This window comes from Harpia harpyja, chromosome 6 (genome assembly GCF_026419915.1).
Source record: "Harpia harpyja isolate bHarHar1 chromosome 6, bHarHar1 primary haplotype, whole genome shotgun sequence".
NCBI classification, from domain to species: Eukaryota; Metazoa; Chordata; class Aves; order Accipitriformes; family Accipitridae; genus Harpia; species Harpia harpyja.
Window position 1 is genome coordinate 37,892,618 of NC_068945.1, and position 26,477 is coordinate 37,919,094.

The window sequence follows — 26,477 nt, forward strand, 5'->3', positions numbered from 1 at the left end:
AGCACAGAGATTTCATGGAGACATTAAGAAAGCAAGATGCAAGGGACCCAAAGTGCAAGTCAGAAAGTGCTGCTACACACCTGGCAGAGCACGAGGTGCCCAGTTTGGATCGGGGCTCTGAGCACTGCAGGGGAAGTGAAGGATTCAGCTTTCTGCTCCAGACTGCTGGATGTTACACCACTCAAAAATGCAATTAATCCATTCAAGTAGGGCACGACAGCCTGAAAGCTCCTGGAATATTTATCTTTTGGGCCACAGTAGCAGCTACCATTCCAAGAAGGCTGGGGGGGCAGGCAAAGGTATGTGCTGAAAAGGCTTGCTGACAGCACGAAGACCATATGGCTCCATACTTGCCATGTGCCAAAGACTAGCCCAACTCAATCAGCCTGTAACAGAGAAGTGTAGGGATCCAGATGTTTTAATTCATGCAAGACAGCAAATCCCTTCCGTTTAAAATAGCATGCCTTCTTCCTGCGAGCTGCTGGAAGGACTTCAGATATTAACCCACTTGAGCAGCATGCTTAAAGAATCAAATGCAAGATTGAAAGACTGTACTTAGAAACAGATGGGCAAGCTCTGAGCCACCGGGTCCCTCAAATGTTGGATGCTCCAAAGGGTCAGGAAAAGAGAGATGAAGGGAAAAAAACCCCTCATGTTCTACATCAACCTATTTTGGACCTTCTCCTACATTAGATGACCACTTCTAGACACACAGCCTCATAATTTATCCGATTTTAAAGAAGCTAAATTATTTGATGGGTGTGTGGAATACACTGATGTTCAAATAAGGTTTTCATAGTTAAAAACAAGTAGAAAACAGCAGGATGTCAACAGTTATGAATGAATTTTTTTCTGTAATTTCCCCCTCTCTATTTCCCAGTCTTGCTACTTGAAAAGACAAACATATTCCTAAAGAAAATATTATGTAAATCATATCCTGTAAATAACATAACATGAACTTACTATGTAAATAAACACAGCAGCCATGACTTATTTTGTCAACAATATTTCATAAAGAAAATGCCTTCCAAAATTATTTGAATAAAGAAACAGTGTTGAGTCATTCTGCACTCCTTTCCTGCAGCAGCAGTGATTCAATCAAGTTGGGTCTACATAAAAAGTCGTAAAATTACATTAGATTTGCAATTCCAAACAAGACATCCATTTACTAAAACATCTGTGTATTAGCAACAAATGTACTTAACTTAGTATATTTGATTTTACTTAGCATAGTCTTTGATGGTGGTTTGAAAAGACCACATCTGCTCTTGCCAATTTGAAAATTAGTTTTTCAATTACAGTATGGTTTTAAATGCTGCAGAATTTTGCATTTTGGAGAGAAGCAGTTTCCAAACAACAACTTTTTTTACATTATCACTTCAATTTTCAAAGCATTTGGAAAGCACAATGCTGTACATGCTTCTGACTACACCTATTCACAAGTGCTAAGGAGGAGCGTTCTCCCATTCAGCACACTGCTGCATTTCACAGCTTCTTAAAAATTAGGTTATTAATTTTTTTAAGTGAAGCCATGAATGATGACTTCATTTTGAGCATTTCTGCGCTGGCAGACACTAATGGCTTTTTTCACTCAGCCTCCAATTATAGAGAACAGTGATTAGCTACTCCTTACAAATATAATCAGCCAATTAAGAAAAAGGGCAGAAGAGATCAAAGCTCTTGGAGCATATATCCTTGGATTGCAACAATCAATTTGGTGACTTAAGAGGATAAAACACTGCATTCACACAACATATGTAAGCTGTCATCTTCTCTAACTGTGAAGTTGTCTCAACCACAATAAAGAACAACCTTCATGAAAGGCTGAAGAAGGCTCTTTTCACTTTCTGAAAACGCCAAGAGCTTCTGGGGTGCCAGCAGCATGTGCTGTGGGACGTGCAGCTTCTCGCACATCCTTCACTTCTAAGCAACAAACTCAGCATGGTCTCAGACTTTATCAGAGCGTTCCATAGCTGGGCTTACCATCAATTATTCCCACTAGTCTTCATCATATGAGCCTCAAAGGGTTAGCTCCCCCTGAGGCATCGTGAAGTGGTCTCTGAAGCTTCTGACTTCTTCTATTCACTACATAGTTGACAAGGTTAAGGAAAGTCATCAGAAAATGCCTCTCCTCTCAAACCTTCCGGAGTTCACCAGGTTAGGATAGTTCAGCTCCATACCAACCATCAAGTCCACCATATCTATAAGACAGACTTGGTCCAAGACCAAGGCAGTGATACACAATCACACCTGCAGCCCAACTGTCATGGAGATTCAGCTTGTCAATGGAAGAGAAAGCACTTTTTTCAGGGCCGACCCAAAATCATGTCCAAGAGCAAAGACCAAAGAGCAAGGATCACCATCACAAAACCTTGTCACCTTCAACAACAAACATAAAGACACTTTTCTATGACCTTGTCTTCCCTAACATAAACAGACACCAACATGTAAATATGTGTGTATGTAATTATCTGAAAAATTCCTAAATAAAACACTCCCCTGCACATGCCCTTCTCTTCCTGGGAAGGGGATGAAAGCAGCAGCATTTGACAGATGTTAGTCAAGTAGTTTAATGCATTCCTGAAAGTGCTTATGAACACCTCTAAAACCTCATATAAACAAAAAATTTCCTCCAAACCTACTACCTCAGCTGCATATAAAACTGCATTGCTCCTGCTGCCAGGTGAGATGGAAGTGTGCTAAAGTTCCATTGTTTTGCAAGGTTTACCTTAAAGCTTAAAAAAAAAAAAAAATAAAAACAACATGGGAAGGAACAGAAAGATGACATGCAGCAAAGACAAGCTCAAACAGGGCATCTAGGAAGATGCTGAGTTTCAGCTTGCCAAGTTTCTAACACGTTATCCCTCAGGGGTGAGATTAGACACTTTACGGAGGAGATGGGTGTGATCAGACCTTCACATGGTGCCTAAGGATCTGTGGTGCATGGTAGCAACACCATTTATGGGATCTTGCAGGTTCTTATGTTAGTCAGCTCTTCCACAGGTTAACCAGAATCCTTCCTACCTAACAGCACCGCTGACTTGCCAATTTGGCTACTGCCCCACTCTGCAGACACAATACAGTTATCATAGTTCTGCTCCAGTACCGTTCCACCTTATTTCCCTATCAGGGTTCATGGCAGTGTGCACAGATGATGCTATTCCACAATTCAGTTACCCCTATTCCTACATCCCCTCCATTTCTCCCACACTGCCTCTTTATGGGCAAGCACTGGAAAGCACTCCTGTGGAAACATAAGATCGGTGCTTTGTACTATTTAATTGTAAAGCTCAGTTCCTCCATTTTTCTTCTTCCTTGCGTACTCTCCTTCACTCTTCCCCTTCTGCTCCTACAGTGATCCAGCTGCTGTGGAGATCCACCACAGTCAGAGTAAAACACAAATATCTCGTTGGAGAGAGGGGGTTACGCACACTCACATGCATGCAAGATCCCAAAGCCTATCATGCCTAACCTAAGCCACATAGACAAATACCCAACATGGTAGAAGTAGCATAAAAACCCATTGTAAAAGATGATTTTCATCACTTCCACTTAGCTTGCTCTCTTGACTCCTTTCACGCTGGGTCACATTTCAGAAATACTCCCACACTGCTCCTTCTGCCCCATCTGCCTTGTGCCCTGTTCCAGCCACCCCAGTATCTCCTTTGCTTTGCTTACTGGGAGCCCCTCACAGAGGAGCATCCAGGCACATACAAATGTGCAGTACACCAGCTAGCTGCATCTCAAAAGAGCTATGACTCGCAAGCCGAAGAGATTTGCTGAAAAGGATGATACCGCCTTATCTCTTGAATATACCAATTCTGCAAATAAACCAGTTGGAGAGCTGGTCTGGTGGTCATATTCCAACCACATGTCTGGCAGTTCCACTTTTTTTAGATGAAAGCACTGTGAGCACACGTATTTCCACAAAAACAAGGTAGCGTTATACTTGCACACATGCCTGGTTTGTCTGTGAGAGCAAGCCCAAAACGAACACAGCTGGGACACCCTCTTACAGGCTTGCACCTCTCTAGAGCTGGGTCCACAGCAAGTTCTCAGCAGATAGAAACTTCTCAGTTTATACTTCAGATTAAAAAAAAATGAATCACTTCTTAAAATCCAAGGCATTTTAGAATTTTTCATGATGCTGCTTTACACAAGTATCAAAATAATATTTTGCCTTTTTATGAACATAAGACTCCATTCAATCAACTAAGGGATCAAATACTGAATTTCTGATCACAAAACCGTAAGTCATTGTCCTGGTTTCAGCTGGGATAGAGTTAACTGTCTTCCTAGTAGCTGGTACAGTGCTATGTTTTGAGTTCAGAGCGAAGAATGTTGATAACACTGATGTTTTCAGTTGTTGCTCAGTAGTGTTTAGACTAATGTCAAGGATTTTTCAGCTTCTCATGCCCAGCCAGTGAGAAAGCTGGAGGGGCACAAGAAGTTGGCACAGGACACAGCCAGGGCACCTGACCCAAACTGGCCAACGGTGTATTCCATACCATGTGACGCCCCATCCAGTATAGGAACGGGGAAGTGGGGGGCAGGGATTCGCTGCTCGGGGACTGGCTGGGTGTCGGTCGGCGGGTGGTGAGCAATTGCACTGCGCATCATTTGTACGTTCCAATCCTTTCATTATTGCTGTTGTCATTTTACTAGCGTTATCATTATCATTATTAGTTTCTTCTTTTCTGTTCTATTAAACCGTTCTTATCTCAACCCACGGGTTTTGCTTCTTTTCCCGATTTTCTCCCCCATCCCACTGGGTGGGGGGGAGTGAGTGAGCGGCTGCGTGGTGTTTAGTTGCTGGCTGGGGTTAAACCACGACAGTCATTATTCACTATTACCCTACTGACACCAACTTCTCCTTTTCTTAAATATTGTTTTGGTTTATTTCTCCCTTCTCTTTCAGATAGAAAGTATTTTGTGAAGTCTTACTAAGATTTGCAAGAAAATATTATATATGAAAGTGTAATTATTTCAGTAGTCCATTCTCTAACATATTTCACCACAAAAAATACAGAAATTTTAGGTCACGTATAAACAAAAGTCTCATGTTCTCTTTTTAAACACAGACAGTAAATTGCTGGAATTTTAAGTGCTTTTTAGAAGGAACATAACCTGTTTTCCTATACACAACATTTGCATTTTAGATCAGTGAATAGAGAGGAACGCAGGCACCTCTAAAGACCTATAGCGAGTCCAGTCAAATTTAGGCTACCGATATTTGGGAACTCAGGTAACGAAGTACAAAATCCAGGCATTCCAGGGTGCCCACACATCGGCTTCTAGCACAGCCAGTACACTGAATGCTAAGCTCCTCCACCTACACCTGATCCCTCCTGCACAGCCTTCTGAGAGCGGGCATCAGGAGCAGTAAACACCTTTTAGATAACACAGTAGCTAGAGCAAAGACCAGGAGGAGGAAAACCCCAGCTACTGGTACTTATTCAGTCAGGGAACCCCATCTTTCGTATCTAGGGAAGTATCCTAGCTAGAGGATATCCTGGTTAACAGCATTTGCTACCTCCCCTCTCAAAGTCAAGATACTATGAAGTCAGAAATGCAAGTATCATTCAAGAAAGCGTCATCTAAGACGCAAAACTGCAAGAAAGAGGAAAACTCTCATGTATTGGCATAAGCGCTTACCTAGAAAAGGGCAGGACCGGTATTCCAGATACAGCTCCCTGCAGCCAGCATGTATTTCACAGCAGGTTATCGCTGGATAGTCCTGACTCTCAAATGCTTGCTGGCACCTAGCTCACTTTGAAGAGGATGAGGATGGGTGGAGGCTGGTCTCACACAGGATAGCCTCTGCCCTGGTAAGGAGGGCAATCACCTGGATAGGTAAGCTCAATCCTTTGCAGGCAGGGCAGAGACCACAACCCAGATGGCTCACTTCTTGCAGAAGCACTCCAAGACTTTCTGTTAAGTAAAAAAGTCGGTGGGGGCAGTAGCTCCTGTTCAAATGAAGTTATGTACAGACCTGGTCGCACCTGACTTTTTTAAAGTTTCTGCAGACAGATGAAAGAAATTAGGTGTCAAAAAACCTGTATCTCAACAGGTGAGGGAGAGGTGAAAAGAGGCTACAGACATTTCTAAGCCTACGGTATAACTAATTTATTAAGCCAGGGATCTTTCAGACTAATTAGGAGTTATCTAATGAATGCAGGTGCCAGACCTGGTTACCTGCAACATAACATTATGAATTTGTTAAGGATTTAAGAGAACTTAATGTACCTAAGGCTACTTTGGGCATATTTAGATACACTGAAATCCACACCACTAAAATTAGCTATATAAAAGTTTCCTGAGCCACCACCCAGATCTTACTGGCCACATCATGTGCAGCTTTGGTTCAAAGCCATCCCAAATCTTCTAGCTCTGATCCCAGGAAGACAGTTTTTAAGCTCACTACTTCTACAGCCACAATCTGACAGTGGAGATTCTTAGCCAAATAAACATGACTAGTATCAAAGATTTTGCTTAAGCAACATAGTGAGTGTAATGACAGAAACATGCAGAAGATAAAACATCACAAGGCTGACACACAGCACAGTCAGCAGTCTGGCAATAGTTAAAAAAGTTTCTGTGTAGGCGCTTTGCAGATGTAAGTTACTTCTGCCAGGATAAGCCTCAAGACTTCATCTTTATTGGAACTGGCTTTGCCGACATGCGCTTGAAAGCCATTGTGTGTGTACTCTCCAAAAAAGTGAAAAGAACAAAGGGAAACATGGAATAAGGGATGAAGCCTTATTTATTACATACTTATGAAGCTCAGGCTGCATAAACAAAATACACAGTCACGATACATATGCATCCATCTCATTTTTCAAAAAGACTTAAAGATCCCAGACTAAAAATGTTTTTCTTTCCTCTCTTCTCCATCATGCCTGCTTCTTAGCCATCAAATTAATGAGAATCAACTGACTAAAATGCAAAAGGGCCAATATCCTCATTTCACTTGAGAGTAAAAGAACAGAAGCCTTTGCCTTGCAGTGCAAGGAACAGAAAAACACTTGATCCTTCCAGACGATGACGTGCTCGCAGTTCCTCAAATGAATATTCTGGTATTCAGCCTAAGCCCCTTTTACCTGCACACAAGTTTTTTCACTGCTGTTTTATTATTTGGCAAACCTACTACAGAAGGTTCAGCTGTGACTACAGGGCTTTGTCTCCTAGGCAATGTGAATTAACAGTAGCTCTTTTTCCTCAAATTGATGAAATATTGCTTGCGTTTGGTTTTTTTTTTTTTTTGCGGGACTGCAAATTCTGTCCTGGTCATGTATTTTATGTACAATGCTGAAGTAAAAAGATAAAATCAGCATATCCCACTTCAGTAATGCAATGGTATTTTGCAAGACACTGTGACTTACAGAATGAAAGAGGACTTGAGAAAATCGGTCACTGTTTTTTTCTAAAGTCAGGCTCAAAACCAGAGGAGATGACATACCAATTTCCGTAAAATTTAATATTTTATAAAGAACAACCCAAATCAAGTATAAAGAACTAGTTCTGAATGGCTTGTTAACTAGGCATTAACTAGTGTACTTGGAGCTCTGGCCAACGTGGTGCCATTCTGGTGTGAAGTTGAACTGACTGCAAACTGAGAGAGTAAATTTTTCCTCCATACAGAAAGAGCTACTTCCAGGGTTACTGCTCAGAACTATAAATATCTATTTTAAAAAGCAGCAGGTAAAACACTTCTGTGTATCAGCAACATTGCCAAGGATCATAGCTGGTTTATGCTGCCTTGAGGAGCCTATTAGCATTAGCAAAGATGAGCAGTGAACTTATTCAGTAGGAAGGATTTGCATGAAGTGAGGGGGAGATGAAATGATGCATAGCTATAGAACTGTGAACCGTTCTAAACATACTTTGTACTTTCTCCCAGCAGCAACCAGAATTCTTTGAACCAGCACAGACTAATAGACAGTCCTGTGCATGGCTTGCTGCTTGCCTCCTCCTCTCGGAATTCACAGGCAGGGTGGAAAGGAAGAAGACAGAGATCTAAAAGTTAGAGGTCTGGCAGCTTTATACCACTGCTCATATCCAAGGCTTTCATGTTGGGAGTCACAGATATTGATGCTGCATCCAGTTTTATGAGATGCTTTTTATAGCATGTGATCAGTGTTTAGTCCCGGAACACATGCTGCACTGTGTTAAATTAGGGAGCTAGATTTCTGGATAAAAACTTCTGAAAGCAGCAGAAGACCATGACATCTGGAGGAACCTGCTACATAGAAGTAATTCATGAGGAAGAGTTTCTCCTTGATGAACAAATAATGATCATTTTTGGCTTGTAACAGGGTTCCTGAAAGTACACATCGCCAAAATGCTGCTTGTGCACATCACTGTCCCAAGCCAGCTTTACAGGCCATAAACAAGTCTCTTCTCACAGAGGAGTTAACTTTGAATAAAGAGGGTAAAGCTATGCCTGAAATCTCCTGTTCCTCAGCGGAACAGTGAAAACGATCGGCGAGGGCCCTGTGACCGTACCCTGTGAAGAGCTGCAGCCCCTCACACAGAGTCCCTGGGGCTGTCGCCCTTCACCTCGCCCTGTCACCCTCACCCACCTCACCTCAGCTTTCAGGTCCTCAAGCACAAAATACCCTCGCGTGAGGGTAAAGCCCAAATAAACATCAGCCCTTTTCAGATGAAGGTGTCAAAAAGGCTCTACGGCCCATATTCCGGGCATGTTGATCTCAAAACCCTCCAGGTACTCAAGTCATTTGTGTGGCGTTGTTACACTTAGCATAAATAACCTTATGAAAGAAATCTGATTTCTTCCCTTGGCACCCTTTCAAATACCGTAACAATTATTTGGCAAAGTTGGTGCCACAGGTAATGACGTATATAAAGTAAAAGGCAGCACTACTTATGTCTGCCAGGCTTGGCTCCCAATCCCAGCTGCCAATGCCATAGGACTGTGAAATCCATTTGCTGCACTAGGTTACCCACGAGATGGTCATCTGAAATGTGCACAACTCACTGTAGTCAACCACATGCAGTTAACATTTGTTAAACATCTGATAAAGCACTGAAACAAATTACCTTCTTTATTTAGCAACACGCCTTGAGAACAGATTTTCTCCTGATTTAATGGGATAGTTCTGTCCATTATCCCATTAGCTACGCATTGCTAGAAACACCCCGGGCATCACATTGCCAAAAAACTGACTGAAGCTATTAAAAGCTCTTCGAACAACATCAGTCCCTTCTGCTCTTGATTATTGAAAAATGGTCTCATAAACATCACCCATTAGATCAGATCACCAAATGAGTGAAAAGCAAGCAATAATAAGAAGTCCCACTTCCTATCAACTTTTCACCAAAGCTCATATTCTGTGTATCTGCCAACATTTTTGAAACAGTTGCACCATCCGACTTATTTCCTCACAGCAAAAGCTTTCATACCGATCCTTCACAACAAACCGCAGCAGTGCTGGCAGGGCATACTGGTGCAAGAAGACTTCGATAGCTATGTATGGGCAAGCAAAAATTCAACCTTTTACCTCCAGCTGCTTCCTATATCTAGCATGGAGGAATAATTACTTTTTTGCATTTCATTTAGAAAGTCTTAATGTTAACCATTTCTCCTCCTCTTTTTATTTTAGTCTAACAAATTTTGAAACACTGAAACATTTGGTAGAATATTTGGCCTAACCCTGAACATTTTTAAATGCTTCCCTGAATACAAAAAATTATATACAAAGCTGTTGTACATTAATATGGTGCAAATGGTACTCCATTCAGAGCTGTATGAATACTTATGCTAGACTGATCTGTAGTTTCACATAGAACTGAAATCTGTACATTCTCAGTAGCAATTTAAATCTCAGTATGATCTTATACAGCCAGAATTTTACAACGAAATAAAAATCAAGCACCAATTATGGTGGCATTTTGAGAAATGACCTCACGTTTAATAAATGCTGGTTTGTGATTTTATTCTTCCTTCCTCCAAAACCACTCCATTTTGCCCTAAAAATCAAGGTACTATAACAGAACAATAAAATAAAGCAGGAAGTGTTGAGCAAATGCATAAAACTATATAGCTGGTCAGTCTGTAGAAAATACAACATGGTATGCGAAATAGTAATGTCGGAAGAAAATAGATTTTTTTCAGCATAGGGCTGCTGTTACAAAAAAAATGGGATGTGAAAGCTTTTTGTATGTCTTACGGAGATAAGAGTTATGTTGCAAGTTCAGTTCCGCTCAGCCAGCTTGGTTTCTACTGGAGATACATGTATCTGCCAGCTAACAGCGTGAGCTTTCTTTTACAAGAAAATATAATTTGATTTTGCACACTGGTCTAGGCTCCCAACATTAAGAGCAGCGCCAGCACTCAAATGCTCTTGGCTTACGTTTCTAGTCCTTAACAGCGAAATAATGCAAGAAGCCAGCAGCAGCTCTCTGCTTTTGTCTCCCAATCCACTTGTTTCATGTGTCTTTGTTCAAAACCCTGTCCAACTGGCAAGTTCACACCATGCTTCTAAGCCTCCCCTAAACCCAAGGCTGGAGTGATGTATCCTAAACAAACCCAGCAGCTACTGGTACGTGCTGTCATTCAGAGAGTTGTATTAGAGCTGCGATGCGAAATGCCATTTTGACAGCACCCGAAGGAATCTACTTCAGCGACCGTTTGAAACTGTTCCTTCGAGATTTCTTAGAGGGCTAATTATGCTTACATATGTAGGCTAGGCAGCAACCTATAACTATAATTTTAAAATTACAGTTATTTTACAGGAAAAAACTGCATACAACACAGGAATAAACTTTAAAATATCCATGCCAGCATATTACATGACTGGGAAAGAGCTATATTGGTCCTGGTGAGAAGAAGAGATGATCTACTTTTGCTCATATAGCAGAAAGTATTTTCTCTAATTGTTTAAGAAGTTTCACGGCACTGCTTCCCAGCACAGCTTCTCTGCAGTGTCCCAGAGTCACACCAGTAATACCCCCTACCCAGGGCAAAATCAATTCACTAAACCTGTGAACTTCCATAGAGTCATTTGCCTTCTTTCTCAAGTTAATGAAAAGAAATACAAAATGCCCCTCTTGGTTGCTATTTCAGTGTCTACACCTTTGCCTCACTTAAATCAGCTTAAGCCCAAGACCAATACGTTTATTAGTTGTTGGAAAAATCCATCATGTGTCTTCATATCTGAGAAATATTCAAGCAGTTCCATGTACAAGAATCATGTTTAGACACAGCAAAAGAGGAAAATTACAACATACTTAGTGTAAAAACCATCAAATCCTTGATTAATCTGATAATATAACAGACTAATCCACCGGTGGGGTTTTTTTTTTCCTTACCTCAATAATCTTGTCATGAATTTGCAGGCCTTCTGCTTTGTCTGCAGGTCCATTTTCCAAAATCTTTGACACATAAATTCCCTCAGCAGATTCCTCCTGATTGTTCTGTACCAGGCAATAGGGAAGTTGCAAAAAGGGCCACATTAGTACAAGAAATGAGATGGTACTAAAATCAGCAGGAATGAAAAATGCAAATCCACCTGAAATATGCAGCTTGCTTTTCTAAATAAGCATTAAGCTCCTTGGGATTTTTTTTTTTAAACTTGCTTGCTTAACACAAACTAGTCATTAATCAAAAGGACAGAATTAATGAACTATTCCAGCATTTTTTATAAGATTATCCATTTACTTCTGGTTATTTTAGTCTAAATGAGACACAGGGTGCAATGGTAATCAGATCCCAGCTAAAATATTTAAAGCAGACCTCAGACTTCACAGCAGACAGTGACTAGTACATAAATGCACAGAGGAAGATACTCATAAAAATGGATGTACAAGTGCTTCTCTCAGGAGGGAAAGGGCTCCTGCAGTACTGCTGCTTGAAAACTTTTTTTCCGCGTTTGAAAATAAAGCTCCAAGGAACAAAGTGGCATTAGTTAGTTGGCATGTAACAGTGATAGGATTTGGTTGGAATTGGTTAACCTCATAAATCCTATTCACATGGGAGATTGAGAACTTGCTCAACTGTGAAATCCATACAGCTGTGGACAAAAAGAGAACCCGCTTCCAGTTGATCTTTACACATTGCTAAGCACAACTCGCATGAAGGTCAAACTTAAAGCAGGTAAGTTATCTACCACAGCTGGAACAATACACCTGATGTTGTTGCACACGCTAAAATTACTTCATCACATGATAGTTTAAAATAGTTCTAAATCATTATTAATAAAGAAACGATGCCAAGCAGACACTGCCTACCTGAAGTATTTTTAAGTGTTCATACAAATAATAACCTAGACAGCAATAAATGAAGGCATCTTTTTCCAGATGATTTATGCTTTGTATAGCAGTTTATATGATGCTTATTTTCCTTCTGTGACTGGTGAATCCCTGGCCAACAGCACAATTCATGTGTGTACAGGTTTCTAGGTCTAGGTCCTATATGCTCATGAGGAAAATGTTTTATAATTTCTTCTATTATGGAAATGATAAAGGCATAACAAAAAATGGAGCCACTGTAAACCATGCTTTACAGTCTGTGGCAACTGTCCTATGGAGACTCAACCCAGGTAGATTTCAGGATAACAAATATTTGCTCAACACGATGTTACTCAGACTACTATTTCATAAACTCCTTTTTTTTTTCCTTTTGTCACAGAGATTCATAGCTGTCAGGTAAGAAGCAAAAGGGAAACTTATTAACAGTTCCAGCAATATTTTGAAATTATGAACAAACAGACCTCCACCGAGTTCCCATCTAAGCAGTAAGAAATGAAACCCTGATGAAAGAAGCATAATAGCCATTAATGAAAACACAGGAGGGACACAGTTTGTTTTCCCTTAAGAGAACAAAAAGCTAGATTACAGTACCATCGCCCACATAAACCCATATTTTTTTCCATAAGACATTTCACTGGCTTTTTCAAGAGTAATGTATGACCCGGTATGAAGAAGGATATTTCAGTCTGGCTCGTGGTCCCCATCGGTAGCACGTGCCGGTATCCACCAGACCCAAAAAGGCAGCACGTGGCACACAGAGCTCCGGCACCTGGTCCGGCAGCCCACCGCCAGCGCGGCAGGGGACGGAGGGCAGCTACCGAGATGGTCGGTGCAGCCGACCTTTGGCTGAGCCTGGGGTTGGGTGACCGCAGGAGCCCCAAGCCGTGCCAGCAGCACACACCTCCCTCCAGCCCGGCTTTGCCCTGGTGTCCTCAGGCTGGGGGGGACAGCCCCCACAGCCTGCTCTGCGGGACAGTCCTTCCAGCCAGCCAGAGCTGGGGCCCAGGACAAAAGCAGGCATCAAAGCAGCCTTGCTCCATTAGAATAATGAATCACCTCATGTGAAATGAGTCAATGAGTCCCTTGCTGACAAAATAAAAGACAAGCTTGTGGTGAGTCGTTCCTTTCCTCTCCTCCTCCCTCCAGGTAGAAGGCGAACAGCGGGGAAGCCCATTATGGACTGCAACAAAACACAGCCAATGGAAAGTATGGGTGTACGTTCCTCAGGTCACCAAGAGTCACCTGCTTTCCAATGGGAAAAACCTACGCTGTACTTTATAAAACACCAATAGTGCGTGGTGAAGAAACACATTCCCACGTAGGTGACTAATGTCATGACACCACTGCTCTGCTCTTCCGCTGCAAGAGCCGACGCTTCACCCAAGGGCACTTTTTCCCTGAACAACCCGAATGTGCAGATCACCTTCATGAACTCTTTTTGTCTGGTTACCAAAAAATTCCTGTTCCACTATTTAAGTTTTTGAGGAGAGTTTTTTATTTTCATTATTTGAGTCAACTCAATCCTGTTTTCCTGTTATCTCCTTTGGCTCCAGATATGTTGAATGAGACCTTATACTGATATCTGGGAACTGCCAGTCAAACGTCTGTGGTATACACATTTATCACGACGAGAACAAAAGAAAACAGAATTTCCAAATTAAATTTCAAAGACTCAAAAAACCCCAAGACCCAGCTCTGCCTGACAGCTCTGCCAACTTCTCCATCTCCAGCTATCAGTGTTAATGGAAGACCATGACCATTTCCTTCTCTCCGGTCAGCAGTTCTCTCCACGGACAGTGCTATGAACCTTCATATACTTATCATTTACTCCTTAAACTTCCAGAATATTCATTCAAAAACCCTAACAGTTTGTAATATAAAAAACTGTTCCCGTATGCACTGTCAGCATGTAAGTACTTCAGAGAAGCTCAGCTGCCATCCCAAGAAAGCTGAACACCACGCTCCCCTTTCCCTGCAGTTTTCCTACAGCTGTAAATAACAGAAGTCACACTGCAATCCAAACTAAAGATTGTCTGGACTTCGTTACTGGTATACTCAAAATATGGATATAATCAAAGCACGTGTATTTTATCTTATAGCCACCTGTTGTCTCATCCTTCCACTAGAAAAATTGAAGAAACTCTTGCTTTGGATTTACAGCACCAACATCTGATAACTGCTGGTCTCCGTATTTACCCACAGGGAGCAGTAATTCTGCAGCGCAGACAGTGAACCTCTTAGGCTAATGGGAACAGACTCTTTGGCACCACTAAATATAGCTTTAGAGCAGAAGATTGCCAAACTAATATGCAGGGTCCCATTCCCCTCCTCAATAATAGTAGGAGGTTACAATTCTCCCACGTAGCAAGAACCTGATCAGTGCATATTACCAAGCCTTTTTTAATCAACTATTAATTTTCCAGTTTAACAGGTTTCTTTACCCTTCATATGTAATGACAGTCCTGATTAATGCTTTTGGAAGGATGAAGTAAAAAAAAAAAAAAGGCATATTCTTATGCATATTCTAAGGGGGGTTAGCGATCCTTATGCATATTCTATGGTTTCCAATGAACTTTCTAAACCTAGACTGATGAGACTAGATTGATTTAAGATACAAGGTCGATGAAAACTCTGTTTCAGTTCACAAAGAAAGAAAAATTGAAAGCAGGCATGTGAGAGCTGCACATGTGCTTAAACTATCTGAGCTACAGAAGCAAATTTTCATCTCTCCTTTAAATGAAAAAAAAAAAGGGCAAGCTGTTTCCAAAAATTCCAATGGCTTAATCCTGCAGCAATGACTCTTATAAGTAGTCCCAGAGATTTCCATTGAACAGTTTGCATGAATACATATTACTCAAACGGGAACTAAGTGCAGATCAGCCTTAAGTTTTAAAGCAAAAAAAATGGGAACACCTTTCCTGAAAAATGAGAATAATCCAATTCTCACAAGATTATGTCTTCAAAACAATTACTCTAATAACACCTGAGAATATACAGTTCTTCTATGTACGGAGCTGATTCCATACCTACTGTCATCGAAAGTAACTCTTTAATTACTAACAGTGTATATAGTAACAGAAAGCATGGTCAAAATAACCTACAGTTACTTTTCTCGTTACCTGATTGGGTCGTCCTCCTATAATATTGAATCCCAAAGTATCATTTTCTCGGTGTAGCATGATCGTTAATGGTTTGGGTTCTCCTCCCTAAGAAGCAAGAGGTGAAATATTGTTTAAGAATACACTCTCAGAAAGAAGATCTTAAGTGAAAGCACTAATGTACAAAAGATTTTTAGCTGGAGAATACATAAGATAAGGCTTAAAGGGAAATTAAGCTGAAAAGATAACAAAAGACTCTGCAGTGGAAAAAAAAAAACAAAGGAGAAGTCACATGCCACTAAAAAGTAACAGGTAACACCCAATTATCTTCAGTGCTGAACAGAAAAAAGTGCAGGCTTTTGGTGGGAGGAATCCTCAGCACTGCTGAAAACCCCTATGTGCGTCAATGTTACAGACATGAAACATACAGGTTAAAATACACCACATTACAATGTTCAGACTCCAAAGTCATATCAGTACACATTTCATAGCAACTTTCAGGAAAGATACACACAGAAAATGAAACCCTACTCTTCATCCCAACCTTTCACTTCTCTCCCCAAAAGAAAGAATCCAAAACCATGCCTGTAAAAAAGTAGTTTTTTCTAAACAAGGTTTAAGATACGAAGCAAACTTTCAACAACAGTGATGGAGTCAAAGTTAAAAATGAAAAAGAGAGAGAAACCTTTTCCTTCAGTGAACAGGTAAATAATTTTCTAAAAAAAAAATTATGAGCAAAAAAATATTTCAAGTGTCTAGCACAGCAAGTTAGCTTATTTTACCTTGTTCACATATGATCATAGTTACATTTCAGAGGCCATACTCCCCACAAAAAAAAATCTGTATTCATCCAGCACTGTTCGGTGTTTGTGTTTGCCAGTCTCTATAAATTAGTTGGTTAACATAAATTTGACACCTAAATAAGGTATATCTTTCTAAACGTTCAAAATACAACACTTAACGCTGAAGTCCATGTTTTATTAACTGCGACAGTGAAATGTTTTAGTGCCGCACGATACCTTTGATTTTAACGAAGTACATTTTTTACTTTATCGATACTTTTTCTTCCAAACGCCTGTTTTCTCCACTACCCTGGTCCCATCTGTAGAAGGGGTTTCTGAGCAGCAGTACACACAGCAGCACCTACTGGCACTGCTCAGAAATGGCAGATCCTCCGCTCCTGCCCAGGAGGAGTGATGCCTCCACGTCCATCCCCACACCTCCTGCCAACTCCTTACTGAAAATCCAGATCTCTCTCCTCCCTTCTACAGCCACTGCTTTTCTCGCACACCCCACGCTCCTTAACAGTCACTGCTGCCCCTCTTCGTATGACCTTACCCCATCTGCCAAGAGATGCAGCAGATGTATGAGCACACCTCCCAGAGCCAGCAACCTACACCTCATGCATTAGCTAGCCAAAGGAAATCAGGAAAAAAAAAAAAAAAAAGAGAAAAAGATTAAATATTCAAGTCTCCAAACACAAAGTTGCTCAGTGCCACGAAGACCCATGTTTCTAGGCACGCAGGTGTCCTGCAAACAGCATCCCCTTTCCCATTTCCAGTGCAGCAGTCAGATGCCCAGCACGCTACATTGCTTCAGGAGCAAGTTTGGCTGCTCAGACCTTTTCCACTTGGGATTTTGCTTCCCAAGGGTCCGTGAAGATTTGGGTAAGAAGAAAAATTCGTTGCATTAAAACGCTCCTCACCACGGCTGCAACCATCAGTGCCACAGCCAGCACAGCAATCTTACAGCCAGGAGTTAACGCTCAAAAAAAAAAAAAAAAAAATCAGCTCCCTTAGCGAGTTAAGCCAGCTCACCAGTGCTCTCGGATGGTTTATTTAGCCTAAAGGAGGCGAGTCCCTATCTGAGCAATGCCATCAGACCTGAGGAGAGAGCGAAGCACCGCACCGGTCTCTGCTATCGACAGCGTCAACTGTTACTCCATTCTACCAAACGAGAGAGACTTTGCGGTCCTTCCACCATCGTTCCCGAAGTTCACAATAATTTTACGCTCCAGGTTTTTTTAAGACAACTTCCCGGCTCCTCAAAGAGGAGTTAAAAGCCAGCTCCATTGCCCCTCAGCTCTGTCCCAACTGCAGCAAACCGAGCAGGCAGGGCAGCCGGGTCCCTGCGAGGCGGGGGGAGGGGGGGGAGCGGAATGCGAACACCCCCCCCGGAGGAACCGGGACCCGCTCACCGGCTGCCACCCCTTCCCCTCCCCATCCTCTCCGGCCAAGCAAGCGCCCAGCCGCCCTCGATGTTTCGGCCGCCGAAAGAGGGACCGACAAGGAGCGCGGTCGCCGTCGGGGCTGGTGGCTCCATCACCCCGGGCAGAAGCGGCTCGCACCGCCCGGGGGATGCGCGGCGGGGGCGGAGAGGGGGGGGATCAGGCTGGGTCCCGCCGGGGACTCGGGGGTGACTTGCCGGCTCCTACCCCCTCCCCCGGGGGACACCGCTCGCACCGTCACCTCGGCCGGTGGCTCCCAAGTTGGGCACGGCGAAAAGCAGGTCCGGGGAGAGCATCGCTGGAGTGGAGGCGTGGGGGGGGGGGGGGTTGCCGCCCCGCTGGCCTCCGCGGCCGCGCTCACCTTGCCGGGCTGGCTGCCCGCCAGGTCCCGGGTGATGCTGCTGATGTGGCTCACGTACTGGCCGAACTTCGCCTGGTACCGCCGCGCCGTCAGCTGCACCTCGTTCTGCAGCGCCGAGAGCTGCGCCAGCAGCGACTTCTCCCTCCTGCTCCAGCGCAGAGCCTCCCTCTTCACCTCGGTACCCGGCTCCGGGCCGCCGCCGCCGCCGCTCCGCAGCCCCCGCAGGCAGCGATGCCCTCCGGCCGGCCGCCCCGCGGGACCGCCGCCTCCTCCCCCCGAGCGGCCGGGGAGGGGGACCGCGCTCCGCGGCTCCGGCTCGGCGGGACGGCTCGGCGGCGGCCCGTAGCGGCACGCCGCGAGGTGGGCGGGCAGCTCCCGCAGGCGCACGGTGCGGCCGCAGCCCCGCGGGCTGTAGTCGCACTTGACCTCCAGCTTCTGGACGAGGCTACGGAGGGGCAGGACGGGGCGCAGGTCGGCGACCGCCAGCGGCCGGCACCGCAGCGGGCAGAGCCGCCGCCGAGCCGCCCAGGGCAGCAGGCAGCCGGCGCAGAAGACGTGCCCGCACGGCGTGGACAGCGGTTCCTCCAGCACTCGCCCGCACAGCTTGCACTGCAGCTCCGCCGCCACCGGAGCCGCGAAGCGAGACGGGTCGAAGCCCATGGCGCGGCCGGAGACGGCCAAACTTGCCCCGGCCCCGCTGGAGCCGCTCCCGGCGGGCGGGCGGGCGAGGGGCGGGCGGAGGAGCGGGGCCGCGCCGGGGGAGGCGGGCGGCAGCGCCGAGCTGGAGTTCCCGGCCGCTTCCCCCGCATCACCTCCCTCTCTCTCCCCGGCGCTGCCTCCCCACGCCCAGCCCCGGCACCACCTCCGTCCGCCCTCCCCGGGCATCCTCGCCGGGCGAGGAGGGGGCGAGCCGCGGGGGTCCGCCGGCCCCGGACAGCGCCCACCGACCTCCCGCCGTGGCCCCGCGGTTGTGGTCGCGGAGGGGTGGGAGGTTGACCTGGCGAAAGTGGCTTTCGGGTCTTTTCGTACCGTGCCGGTAAGTAGTGCAGGCGTGTGAGTGTGCCTCTTCCCTCGCTCTCTCTAAAAGGCTCGCTCCCGTCAGGGCGCAGAAAGCCAAAGCCCCCAGCGCTAATCGCGCTCGCTTTGTCGCCGCACCAACAAAAATACAGCCGGGATAACAGAATTGCTCGTTGAGCTCTCTTAAACAACAACATGTGTATAAACAACGCTTTCGTTTTCAGAAAAGCTAAAACACAGCCAAATCTGGAAGCGCGTACTTAGGATCAGTAGCCAGCCTGGATTCTACCCCTTCATTGCCGCACAACCCACAACCTACACTGAAACATGAAACCCCTAACACATTCCCCACATAACTTTACTATTGAAAACACAGGGCCAGGTTGCTGCCCCCCAGCCCTGTGGAAAACCTGCCAGAGGAGAGCGGGATGGAGCCCGCCGAGGGGTTTCCTCAGCGGGCTCCTTCACGTGTGGGTCAGACACCGTCACTGTTGGAAAGGACGGCAGGTTTGGTGGGTCAGACACCGTCGCTTTTGGAAAGGACGGCAGGTTTGGCCTGTCCAGGCCCAGATCGCAGGATGTTTTCTGGACTGAGGACTCTGGAGGCAGAGCCGGGGGGTGCCCTCACCGGTTCTGCAATTCCTGCCTCAAACCCTGAGTCCCAAGAGCATCCCTCTGGGAAAGCCATCAGGGCTTTTGAGACCCACTAATGAATGGTTCTTTCCCATGACTAAGATGACAACACGGGGGCAATGCAGCAGAGGCAAATACTCACCCCTTTCTCCCGAAGCAAGACGGAAAACTCTGCACATACCTGCCCCTAGAACTGTACCTGGGACCGCAGATCTCAGTTACGACTACCCATAATGTGCTTAACAAAAGTTTCTCAGCAATTTTGAACAGTAACAACCGGCAATGCCTCACAGAACATCTACAGACCCAAACATTACCGAGAAGCACCAGCAACCTACCGTTTCTGACTTGCCACACAGAAACCCACAGTTTCAGTTGGATTACCATGGCCATAAAATAATGAACTGCACCATCAAATAGTCTCTCAGCTTGGAGAAAATGCACTATAATACATTATAAGATATTTCATTGCAGATCAAAATCACATTCTCTTACACAAAAAAGGAAATCAGACACCCTGAGTAACTAATTATGCTATTCATACTGGGTTTTGACCATCTAGTATATCCATTGATTTTAATTGCCTTGCTCATAGGGTCAGAATCAGTGTCATTCTGGAAGTTATAGAAGATGATTAAAAAATAGTATTCTCTCATCCGTCTTTGAATTTAACTATTCATTTGCCCTTGGCATTTGTTTATACCACCTCTTCTGTCCCAACATCCCGATGTATCTTCTTTACCTCCTTATATATGGCCCAGAATCTCAGGTCTGAACACAGGCAGTAACATCTGCACGCATAAATTAAACTGGGCAGAGAACAGGCCCCAACACTGGCACACGATCTGTGAAACTGCTACTGCCTCTGTTAATCCATTGGCGTGACGCTTGGAAGGGTTTTGGCCGAGGCCTGCGAGCAGCCTCCCGAATTGCACTCGGGCACAACACAAGGGTTGCAGGGGCCGGTCCCAGGAGATAGTTTGGGGTGGCCGCCCTGCTTCGGGGGTGACAGCTTGGGGCTGAGGCTGGGAGTCCTTCTGGGGCCCCTGGCACATTTTATTCACCAGTACAAATGCAGCCAAAGGGATGATATAGCCAGGTTTGGGCCTCAGAGCCTTTAGGCTTCTTTTAAATTAGGTGATTAATTAAATGGAGGTTTAGGAATCCCATCGTAGGCATACTTTTTAAAAAAAAAAACCTGTCCTTTCTGGTCCACTTTGGGCGTTGGTGAAATGTCAGTGCACTGGCAAAATGGTTCCAGGCAGTCGTGCCCTTTCCCTGTTCATGCTGGAGTAAGAAACTATCTTTCTTTGCCAAGATGTCGGCACGGATGGCAGCACAGGTGACGGGGTTTATATCAAAAGTAATTTCCCAGCACAAGAACCTGTAATACAGACAAATGTACAAAACTCATCTAGAGGTAACAGCTGTCTGCATACCAGACCTCCACGGAAATGGGGTACACATGGAAAATACATACAAACATTACCAATGTGCTTGCGTGGGATTGTTCCTACAACTAGTCCTATTAGTTCCGACGCGATCAGGAAATGAAAAACACAATCCTCATACTTTCCTAAATTGTGCTTAAAGAGACAACATAATTACGACTTTGTTTGCTCATCCGAGGTCTCAGCACCTACAGCTCCAGGTTTCATACAGCCACTCCAGTCATGGCTTCGCTGCGACGGTCAAAGTGGGAAATGCAGATTTAGTGAGATGGGGAGAGGCCGAGGAGCACAGGAACAGCAGTGCCCTCAGGAACATTGCCCACGGCTGCGGTAGCCCTGTACAGCTCCACCACTCGCACCGGGACTGCACCCACTCATGGATCAAATAAATGTTGTGCAGTGGCTTGTCCCCAGGACAGTCCGTATCTTTGTCTCCAGGACAGTCCCTACCTTCAACAGCTTCCACCATACTCCCTTTTGCTCTACCTGGTAAAGCAGCAAAAGTAATTTGAAATAGGAAAGCACTTGCTTTCTTAGTCATACGTACCTAGACACACACACGCAGACTTTGAGGAAGGATTTGGCGGGGTGACTGCTGCTGAGGGACTTCTTTATCAGCACGGAAAGCCTGCTGCTCTTGGGCATCAGAGGTGGGAGGAAGAGCTATTTCAAGTATAAAATCAAGGGTTATTTCTGCCCGTAGCTCTTGCCTCATCCTAAGAGGATCTGCAGTTTAAAGTGTGAACTATACAGCTGTTCCCAAATCTTCTGATGAAAGAATCCCAAGATAAGAACTATTGCTCTGAAATCCTGAAGGTAACTGGAAGCCTCCTGGTTCCATTGAAGTTAATGGGGAAAAATCCGATGAACTTTCAACTCGCATGTGTGGGAATAAAGTATGTATTTTTGTGTCGTCCCCGTCCCCCCCCCTTTTCATAATCATTTCACCCTACTATTCATCTGTAGGATTTCAAAGGAAGATTCTTTTCCCAGTGATGCTAGTGAAACCCTGTAACTAGTTTAGGGCCAGGAGGACTCAGCAACATCACTCTGAGAGCAGAATTTAGACCTGACCTATTAAAACCTGCTATCATCAGGTGTCTGGAAGGAAGGAATGCCATTGCACTTTGGCAAAGAAGACACGATAAGCGTAAAGTTAGTTCATATAATTCATGTTTCATTGTAGAGAATCACCTCAAAAGGTGGGGTTTTTTTTCCTTTATTTTCAGTTCAGCGAGCAATTTCTCTGCTCCACGGTTTATCATTGCAGCACGCGAAGAGAGAGTTTGAGGAAGCGTCCCTAAGATGGAGGAGTAAAAACAAGTCTGAAGGCTCATGGTTATTTGCTGAAACCTGAACAAGCGTTTGCATCCATCAGTTAAGGAAAGAAACTTCCCCAAAACTGCAGACATTCAGTAAAGAAGTTTACACACAGAAAACATTTGTGATCTATATTGTTCATTGGCACAAAGACACTATATGATCTCTGTTTAATTATGCTTGACGTCAAATGTATCAACAATCAACTTTGACCACTAGGAACATGAGAACAAGTCTTAAAAAGCAGTAAGTGGGAGGCCTGGATTTTGGACCTGCCTCTTTTATCCACTGAATGGCCTCAAGCAAGTCCTATAACTACTTTTCACTTACTGTTAATGCTACCCGGCAGAATTCACAGCACTCGACTGAAGTCCCTATACAATGCCTGTTGCTAACAAAGCCGCCGCGTTAAGGCACCAGTCCTTAGGGCAGTCAGAAGAGAAGTGTGCACCTTATGACACCAGAGGTGGGTAAAAGCACCTCCCAGCATGTGCTGTGAAGCCTGAGCTGGGAGGTGTGCTCTGAGCCGGCTGAGCCTGGCACAGGGAGGATGAAAAGGAGCGCTGAGATTCTGCGTGATCTAAGAGTTGAGCTGCCCAGTACTGTAAAAGCCAAATGCTCCTGAGCATGCCTGTTCATTAAGCCTTTTGGGAACTGTTCGAAGTTTAGGATGCCATCGACGAGTCTATAGGTAGATAGGAGTACTGAAAGGTGGCTTTTCCACATCTTCTTAACAGAGTATTTTAACAGTAAACAGTTGTGAGGGAGGAAAGTGCTGTTGTCCCTGTTTTACAGATGAGGAGGTAGATAACTAAAATTCTTTAGGTTCTGGGTCAAGATGGCTCACATAAACGGGAAGCGTGTGTCAAAGCAGGGAACTGGGACTGCCCCCCTCTTTCTCTTTAGGAGACTATTGACGAGGCAAGGCCTTCTCCTGACCTGGAAGCTCAGGTCTGTGTGACGCACCTGGCCTTCACCAAGAAGTTTCTGATGGTCAGGAAAGCCAGCAGTGAGAGCAGGCAGTAGGTCAAATGGGAGAGCAAAAGGAAAGCCGAGAGCAGCATTCTGAGCCCAGGAGGAGGTGGAGAAGGGGAATGCAGGTGCCTGGATTGCAGGGAGCGCAGGGGCATATGCGGTTCTCTAAATCTCTTAGCTGCAAACTGCACCAGGAAAGGTGGGAGCTGACTGTATGCTTGACCCACAGCACAAAACAAACTGATACGCTTGTCCTAGGGCTCAAACAGTGGTTTTTCCTAATTCTCCTTTTTTTCTTTTCTTGTTCAGTGTTAAAGGAAAGCTACTTTTTAACATGGCAAGAACAAAGGAGGGAGAAGAGGTGAGACCCAGGCTGAGAGAAAGCAGGTCTGCCAGTGTGTTGACCTCTCACACTTCTCAGGCCCATACTGCATTCCCGCAGCCAGCTGGATCATTGCTCAGCAGCCTGATAACAAGCTCACTTCAGACGGTGCTGGCTGCCGCACCCCTGCCCCGTGCTGCCCGCACCGCCTTGCACACCACGGCCAGAACCAAGGGTCCAGCCGCAGCCCAAGGAGAAGGCGCTAACGCTGGTCGTAAATGTAAAGGAACATGGGAGCTTTGCCTTGGGTGTTTGTATCTCATTTCCCTTTCCCAGCCCAACCATTGCAATCCCCAGATGTCCAAGTTTCTAAATTTGTCCTTGCAGAGCCAGCCAGCAATGCACTCACCTGCTGCGGCCACCTCCTCTCAGTGCAGAGCTGCTCCCTGAGGGTATGCAGATACCAAAAGCTTTCCGTCTATTTTAGCATCCATTAGCTCCACGACAAAAATCTGAGGGGATGGATGATTTTTCAAATTATGAAACCTCAGCAGTTTCTGTCACTGAGTAGAGCCACCCGCTGTTGCCAGGCTCAGATGAGACAACAGAGCCCAAACTGGTTTGGAAAGGGAGCACCTTCTTGCTCCTGGCAACGGTCCCTGCAGAGTAGGGTTAAGTCCTCTTGCCCTTGCAGTACCTGATCAACCAGCAAACACACAGTGGCAGTTCCTAAGGCTTCCTTTTCAAGCAGTAAAATATCTTAAAAATCAAAGATGCAAAAGCAGTCACCTTGCCCAATATCAGTAAAATCAGGTACATCATAAGGTGCTGAGATAGAAGCAGAAACTCAGTTTCTAACCTCAGCAGATCTCAGTGAAGGCTTTGATAGCCGTTCAGATTAGTAGAAATGCTTCAGGATATTACCACCCTTCTGGCTTTTGCATGTCTCTTGCCAGTGTTACGTCGCACAGCGTTTAGAAAACTGCCTATACATTTCATAGCATTAGCTTGCATATCTACTGATAAGGGAGAAAAGAAAACCATGTTCAAAAACACAAGGAAAGCTCAGTGTGAAATATGACAAACTAAAAAGAAAAAATGTGGGAATTTTGTGGTAGGATTTTCAGGACTCTTATGTAAATCCATGAATTAAGCCTTTGAAATTAAATTTAAATATCATTGCCACCAGAATGTGGCTGGCCTTAGTCTAAGCCAGGTGAGCAGCCTGAGAAATGTGTGCAGAGAATTCTGATTATTTTATGCATTTTAACATGACACAGACTGGAAAACGCTATTAGTAAGTCAAAGAAAACAAGACAAAAGTGAAAGAAACCACTTTAAAATGGTAACTAAAATATAATTACAATCAGTGCATGGGAATACAAGAATCCATGCACTGTTCCAGTGTTATTAGCCTCTTACCAGATGCAGTACAAAAAACCAGATTGGAAATATGGAAGCAATAGACACAAAAGGGAAATGAAAAATTAATATCTTAGCGTTCATATAGGGCTTAAGATGAGCATATAAGAATATGCTGCTGCTTCTTTCATGTCATCTATTTGTTTGTTACGCTTACTGTCATTTACGCACTTTGGAGTGTCCTCTTCAACCCCCATGCCTGTTGTCTCCATGTGCAAAACAGGTTAACCAAAAATGCCAAGGAACACTACTCCGTTGGTATTCCTCACATATGAAAGCTGCGATACTTACTCCAAATATTTAACTGACCCCAAGGCCAGTCCTTTTGAGACCCAGCTTATGTTAACATAAATAATGCACCGCTAAAAAAGAAAGATTTCCTCCTATAATGAAGTATTTTAGTGCTCCAGCAAACATGATTCCTAGATATACTTCACCTCCTCCATTAGAGACTTATAACATTAATGTCTCGTGTTTGCATTTGACAGTAGAAATAATACGGAGTAACTACTTACATTAGTAAATCTTTAAAAATATCAGCATAATATAGAAGCAAATATGATGAGCAGTGAGAAGGCATGCTTTTGGATTTTGTAATTTTTCCACCTCCTGATCTGTTTAGCCTTATTTTTCCCGAGCCCTATTTTCCTAAAGCTACACTTTCACGGGTTACATATTATTGAGTCTGAATTAAAATACATACACTTGCTTATTCCACAAGTAAACTTAAACCATCTGAATGGCTTGTATTTTACTTTACTTACAATTAGGATTTATTTTACTTGTCTTGTGTGGAAGACCACCTTGACTAGTTATTCTAAAAACACATTTAGGCCATTATTCTTTTTATCAGCATCTCTCGTTCACCACCCCCACTAAAAACAGACAGAACCTGCTCCAGTTTGTGATTTTTTTTCCTTGCAGGTAAATGAGGTTCGCTGCTACTTCCCATGGGTCCTCCCTGTCTGCCCCCGGCGAGGCTGGAATCCACGACCTCCTCTGAGAGACGCTGGCTTTTTACAGTATTTTTGGTAACACCTGCAAGGCGACAGCACTAAAGGGACTGCGGGGAGCTGGGATCAGGCTCCGTGACCGATGCCTCCATGCTTTCTGTCCCCTTACCCTCACTCGTGTCCCGTGGAGGGTGGAGGGCCACCCATCAGCCTGCAACCGTGCTGCTTCGGGGCTTTCAGAGGAAAGAGGGGTGGTCTCCCAGTACCCTCGTGGGTGCAGAGCATACCCAGGAGACCAAACTAAGAAGTAGTTTTAATACAACTGAAAAATCCGTACAGGTAAAGCCACAGTAAAAATACTGTGGCTGTTTATCTTAGTACCTGAGGGGGTGTGGTTTAGCCGAACGTCTCCTGGGAGAATGTTCACA

The 26,477-nt window shown here is 44.6% G+C and overlaps 1 protein-coding gene across 1 annotated transcript in view; it reads right to left on the bottom strand.

The window, feature by feature from the left end:
* PDZRN4 (PDZ domain containing ring finger 4) overlaps window positions 1–18,619 on the bottom strand; it is a 254,796-nt gene extending 236,177 nt beyond the window's left edge. The window contains exons 1-3 of the mRNA XM_052790608.1: window positions 17,957–18,619; window positions 15,390–15,476; window positions 11,332–11,436 (exon numbers count right to left, since the gene is read on the bottom strand). Of these exons, the coding sequence (XP_052646568.1) occupies window positions 11,332–11,436; window positions 15,390–15,476; window positions 17,957–18,616 (852 nt within the window). The 5' untranslated portion in view covers window positions 18,617–18,619. The remainder of the gene's footprint in view (window positions 1–11,331; window positions 11,437–15,389; window positions 15,477–17,956) is intronic.
* Between the last annotated feature and the right edge of the window lie 7,858 nt (window positions 18,620–26,477).